Source organism: Pipistrellus kuhlii, unplaced genomic scaffold (assembly GCF_014108245.1).
Source record: "Pipistrellus kuhlii isolate mPipKuh1 unplaced genomic scaffold, mPipKuh1.p scaffold_m20_p_8, whole genome shotgun sequence".
Lineage (NCBI taxonomy): Eukaryota > Metazoa > Chordata > Mammalia > Chiroptera > Vespertilionidae > Pipistrellus > Pipistrellus kuhlii.
Genome location: NW_023425584.1, coordinates 2831759 through 2837993, shown reverse-complemented (window position 1 = coordinate 2837993; position 6235 = coordinate 2831759). Strand labels below are relative to the sequence as shown.

Genomic DNA, 6235 nt, shown 5'->3' with positions numbered 1-6235 from the left:
ATCCCCTTGTTGTTGAGATGAAAAAAAAAAAAAAAAAAAAAAAAACGCCTCATTTTCAAGGAGTGTGGTTTACCCAAGCCATTGATCTTTTAGAAGAAAATTTAGATTACATTGAAAATGTGCACCCCAGTCCTCCGAGGACCCTCCGCAGCCTGCCCCTCCGCGGGCCTCTCCGCTGTGAAAGGCGGGGGGCGGGGGCGGGGGCCGGGGGGCGGGCTCCCCCCCCCGGACCGGGCTCCGGGGGCGCCTTCTCCGTGGCTGGACGTGTGGACCGAGGTGGGAAGCGGGTAGAGCATCTCGTGTTTGCGCATGGGAAAAAAACAGAACTGGTTTGATCCATTTCCTCCTAGTGATTCAACAGTTATAAACCCTTTCCAATCAGAGATTATTCTCGAGCCTCTAATACTATTTAAATTACAACTCCCAAATCTTAAATGATGTAACAGACTCAGGGCCAAATGCTGCTGCTTTTTTAAAGATGCGACACATCACGTGCAAGTTACCTAACAGAACCGAGGGCCACGTGGCTGGCAGGGCCGGGAATGACATGCAGAGCGGTTCTCAGGCCCTGACGCTCCCCCCTGTCCGCAATCCCGCCCCCGCCCTCCCCACCCCAGTCCTCAACAGGCTGGTAGGGGAACCCCAAAGAAGCCACCGAGTGCCTCTCAGCTGCGTGAGACGGGGGTCTCCTCGTCACCGGCCGTTCCCTCCGGGACCACAGGCACCGGCTGGAGCAGCCGCAGGTCCTGATCTCCCCGGCCCCGAGCCAGCGGCCGGCCCTTCGGTCCCCGAAACAAATCCTGCAGGGCAGGGAGGCTTCAGAGGAAAGCCCAGCGGGCAGACTCAGTCTGTCAATGCAGGGTGGTCAGGCAGGCAGCTGTCTGAGCCCCCCGACTACCCAAAGCCTCTCGCTTCTGGAGCACCGGTAACCGCAGCCCAGAAGACTGTGTGTGGAGAATCCCAAGCCACCTGTTCTCTCCGCCTCAGCGCGTCTGCTGCAAGCCAGCGGGAGAGGCCGGGCAGCAGCTCCCTGCTTACCACGCAATCGTGTCACCAGCCCCTTCCCAGCCCAGATCCCGCCGGGGCAGCCAGCCCACGCTCGGCGCAGACCGAGGCCTCAGAGTCCCTCAGGCAGACCGCACACGTATCCCTGTGTCGCAGACGGGTACACAGGCTCAGGGATGCACAGACGTCCCGGACGATCACGGCCCGGAATGCAGCTGCCGTGAGGACCGGGGCTGCCACAGCATCGCCCTGGCGGCCTGCGTCCCAGGCCCGGCATGGGGACAGGCTCGAGAGACCCTGGGGGTTCTCAGCCTGCAGCCCCCAGGGCCGGAGCCTTCCCAACGCCCCCCGAGGCTGGACCAGGTACTGGCACCCCTCATTGGCTGGTGACACGATTGCGTGGTAAGCAGGGAGCTGCTGCCCGGCCTCTCCCGCTGGCTTCAGAGAGGAAAGAGACGTGGGAAGTTCTGAGGCAGAGAGCAAAGGCCTCACGCATGCCGGGTGTCTGCTCCAGGCATGTTCGTTGCGTGCCAAGGCCTGGGGACGGCACATATGGAATTTAAAAGACACCATCTGCCGGGGGACGTTCCGAACGATAACCTTAACCCTTCCTTCGCCCTCTCCTCCTCGGGGCGGGAAGGAGGGGAGGGGCTCGCACATTCACTGAACAGGTTGGGCAGGACGGAAGGGGAGGGGGGCGCTCCGTGAGACGCTGGACAAGCCCAGCATTACAGCCTGTGCATTTCCTCCAGGAAAAGACAGCCACCACCTTCTGTTCTACTCACTCTTCAAACAAACACTACACACCCCTCGGCCATCGTCAGGTAAGAGCCCAAACCACGCCGACAGCAGCCACAGCCTGCTCTGCAGCGTTCCCCTCCGCCCAGGTCCCCGGTGCTGTGAAAGCAAGCGCAGAGGTTTTCAGGAATCCTTCCGATCTGTGGGATGAAACGTGGAGTCATTCCTCAAAGAAGGAAGGGTTTCTTTTCTTAAAAAAAGAAAAAAAAAGAAAGGAAAGTCTGTAAGGCAGAAGGAAACAAGAGCATGTCGCCCAGATCAAAGGCATGTCCTGCTTACACGCTGACAGGCCACGGTGACACGCGTTACAAAGCAGGAAGGGGGACAGAGCCGTGACAATACCCACGCCTCCTGACTGGCAGGCTGACGTGTTTTTAAAGCACATTTCACAAACGCAACACGGCTCCCCGGGGGCTGAGGTGAGTTCACAAAATAGCTTTATTAGACGTGAGAAAGCATACAGCAGTCCAGGCAGGGAACACCCACAATGCCCACGTCACACGGACCTGCCGCGGAGGTCACGGCCCGCCGCCTGCTTCCCGTCCCCCGCCTCACCCGCACCGCAAGCCTGAGCCCCCCCCCCACCCCCAGGAAACGCTGTCACCGCGGCACAGACGCGCCCTCGCCGTGCCCGCGGGGGTCAGTGTCTCCCGAGGCTGGCCGGGCGCTGCCGTGCAGTCCTGCTGGTGACAGCGGATGGGACCCAGGGCGCGGAGGGAGGGCTCCTGTTCGTGGCTTCGAGGTGCTTGGCACGCCCGGAGAGCGGGGGCTCCTGGTTTCTTTTTTTCAGAAAGAAGTGTCTACCCGGAGAAGGCTCATGAGGCACTCGTTGTTAGGATACCGTTAACATTTAGACTTTTGCAAAAAGCGATTGTAAATGCAGACGAAAGCGCTGCGGAAGCAGCCGTGATCTGTCCTGGTGGGAGGGAGGAGGGGCAGGGTGCCCGCGGTGCCCGCGGTGCACACGGCACTCGGCGCCAGGGCAGCCCCGCGTGGCTCAGAAAAGCTCTCTGGCACGAGGGCTGAGAGAAGACCCCCGAGGGCCGGTGATTTCACCTGCGTACAAAGTGTGACATAATTTTTTCTTACCCTTCAGATGACACAATTCGAGTTGGCTTCTTCTCACCTCCGGCCTTTGGAAAGGTATTTACAGAGCAGCGGGTCTCGGTGGCTTAAAAGCCTCTGAACTCGGCAGCTGCTGTGCTTCCTGAGGCCCCTCCCCACGGTGAGGGGGACGGGCACTGCCAGCACCCGCCAGCTCTCCCCGCGGCTCTGCCTGTGCCCGGGGGCTTTACGGGGTGGGCACAGGCCCGTCCTGCCAGCCTCGGCTGTGCGGCGGGAAGCGACGCCTGGGCACCGAGGACCTCCGAGAGGCCGCGAGCGTGCGCTCAGGGCCGATAAAGTGCTAGTTAAGAGGACACACGTGTGGTCGGGAGGTCTCAGAGAGCCCATTCGTGTGTCCTGTTAAATACGATCATATAGATTTATTATAATAAGTTAAAAATATCCCTATCGTACAATAAATAAATAAAACCGATATAGCCACAAAGTGGATATATCTCTCAGTTCTGGGAAAGACGAAAAACAAAAAACCACAACAGCAATGGCAGTCGTGCTGTAAGGCTCAGTTACGTGGGAGGAATCGCTGGGGAAGGGTGGCACCTACCTTCTCACCAGGCGAGCTGTGCTCCGGCCACGTTAGCACCTGTGAGCACACAGCCACCCCCCAGCCCCCCGCGTCCTTCCCACGTGAAGCCAGCTGCTCCCTGCGGGCTCTCTGCCCTATCTTTGAGTCCGAAGAGAAAAGACCGGTTTCTAAAAACACGTCGGGAGCCAACGACAGGTCTCTCGTGAGCCCTCGCCTCAACATGGGTGGCTCTTTGACTCGCCAGGAAGAACACGGGAAAACACGCCGGGACGCATGTTCACACGGAGTTCGTTGTGTTGGAGGAGAAGCAGCAGGGGGAGGCTGGCCGGACACCCCGAGTCTCGCCGTCCCTTTGCTGTCTGTGCACAGCAAGCCCCAGAGACGACATCCCCCTCCCCCCTAGCCCCCGTCCCCTCTCGCTTTGGGGGTGAGCGCGGCCGGCAGGAGGCCCCTCGGGGCTCAGGTGGGGTGCTGTCCGTTCTGAGTGAGGGGCTGGATCTTCCCCAGAGAGACGTCCGTGTCGTAGTCCAAGATGACAGACAGGGCCGGGGACAGCCTGTCGGGGGGCCCGGCCGTCCCGCCCGCCTCCTGCCTCCGCGGGCCCCCCGAGGCGCCCTCAGCGTGCGGGATCAGGTACACCGTGCCGCAGTCCTTGGGAATGGAGCCCCGCGGCTCATGGTGGCTGGAGAGCGCCGCGCCCCCATTGTTGTTGACGCTGACCGTCTCGATGGCGTTGCCGGCCGCCGGGCAGAGCCTGTCGCAGCCCAGGAGGGTGGAGAAGGCCTTCCGGAAGTCGGCATTGAAGGCGTAGATGATGGGGTTCAGGGAGGAGTTGGCCCAGCCGAACCACACGAACACGTCGAAGGTGAGGGCGTCGATGCAGAAGGGCTGGGTCTCGCCGGCCCCGCAGAAGGGCGCGATGCAGTTGAGCACGAAGAAGGGCAGCCAGCAGCACACGAACACGCCCATGATCACCGACAGCGTCTTCAGCACCTTGGTCTCCCGCTTGAAGGACGTCTTGAAGGAGCTCTCGGGCGGCGCGCCCTCGGCCGGCCTCCCGTTGCCCGCGGTGGCCTGGCAGTGCTTGGCGTGGACGGCCGCCCGCTCCAGGGCGGAGATGCGGCGGATCTGCTTCTGGGCGATGCGGTAGATCCGGGTGTAGGTGACGATCATGATGGCCACGGGGATGTAGAAGCTGATGAGGGAGGAGGAGATGGCGTAGGTCCTGCTCAGGCTGGCGTCGCAGTTGTCGGCGGCCTCGCCGCCGGGGGCCGTGGCGTTGCCCTCGGCAGGGCCGGCGGTGCTGGGCCGGGCCTTGTGCCAGCTGAGCTGCACGGGGATGAAGGAGATGAGCACGGACAGGGTCCAGGCCACGCCGATGAGGATGAAGGCCGCCCGGGGCGTCATCTTCCTCTCGTAGCGGAAGGGGCTGGAGATGGCCCAGTAGCGGTCCACGCTGATGACGCACAGGTTGAGGATGGAGGCCGTGGAGCACATGATGTCGAAGGCCACCCACACGTTGCAGAAGGCGCCGAAGGGCCAGAAGCCGGCGATCTCGGCCACGGCCTTCCAGGGCATCACCAGGACGGCCACCAGGAGGTCCGACACGGCCAGGGAGATGACGAAGAAGTTGGTCACCTTGGACCGCAGGTGCCGGAAGCGGACGACGGCGGCGCACACCAGCGTGTTGCCCAGCAGCGTGGACAGGATGAGCAGCGACAGGAAGCAGGCGGTCAGCAGGCGGAAGGAGAAGTCCCGCTGCGCCGCCGGCCCGGCCCTGTCCATGGTGGAGGCGGCGGAGGTGTTCAGAGTCCTCATCTTCCGGGAGGAGCAGGGGAGGGGTGGCCAGGGGAGCTCTGATGTCCCTCAAGTTCCTAAGCAGGGCCAGGGGTCAGGGGTCAGGGGCCAGGCAGCCCCTCGCTGCCCCGGGTGCAGGACCTCCCAGGCGTCCTCGGCGAGGGCTGCACTCCGGCGTGGCAGGAGCCTGCCCCGTCCCCCGACTCACCCCCTTGGAGGGAGCCGCTGGCTCTCTAGGGCCGCCTGCCGACCCACTCGCTCCGGGTCACGGTCATTGCCGCCCGCTGGCCCTTCCGTGCCCATGGGAAGCAGCGGCTTTTCAGCACGCGCTACGCTTTCCATCCGGAGCCCCGAGGCCTCTCCCGAGCTGGTCAGTGACCGTCACATTTGGGGGCCCAGGCAGGCGCAGCTGGAAATGCGTGCCAGGCTCCTCCGCACCCAGGCTCCTCCGCGCCCCGGCTCTGAGCAGCTCCCGAGCGCCCTGCAAAGCAAAGACGCCGGGACTTGAGCAGATCGCACCTTCACGGCAAGCCCAGCCCCTGCGCCAGCCACCTACCTCGCCGTGGGGAGTCTCTCTGCGCCTGCCGCCGGGGAGCACAGCTCCAGGATGACCAGGAGCCTCGCGGGATCCTGCCCGGTGGGCACCAGGGTCCCCGAGGCGCAGAGATCATCCGGGGTTCAGAGCCCGCTGCTCCCCGGCTCACAGGCTAGAGGCGGTCCAGGCGGGTGATGGGGAAGGGCATCTCCCCTCTGCTGACTTTCCGCCCCCTCCAATCGCCGGGTGCCCCGGGCGACCTCTGGCCTCTGAGGGCAGGCCCCGCGCCCGCCCGCCCGCCCGGACCCAGCCACCGGCTCCCGGAGCCCCTGGGACGCGAGGCAGAGCCAGCGAGCTGGCACCGGCGGGGCGCGGGCTCCGGGCACAGCCCCCGCCCCCCTCCCGGCCCCTCCCGCCCGGGGGCGGCTCCGCCTGGCAGGGCAGGCTGGGCG

General features: G+C 63.8%; 1 protein-coding gene across 1 annotated transcript; it reads right to left on the bottom strand.

Annotated features, from left to right (window-relative positions):
* Window positions 1–3567: 3567 nt before the first annotated feature.
* Window positions 3568–5721, bottom strand: DRD1 (dopamine receptor D1). The gene has a single exon (XM_036424656.2). It carries the CDS (start codon window positions 5267–5269, stop codon window positions 3911–3913), a length of 1359 nt encoding a protein of 452 aa, XP_036280549.1. The 5' UTR covers window positions 5270–5721; the 3' UTR covers window positions 3568–3910.
* Window positions 5722–6235: the final 514 nt, after the last annotated feature.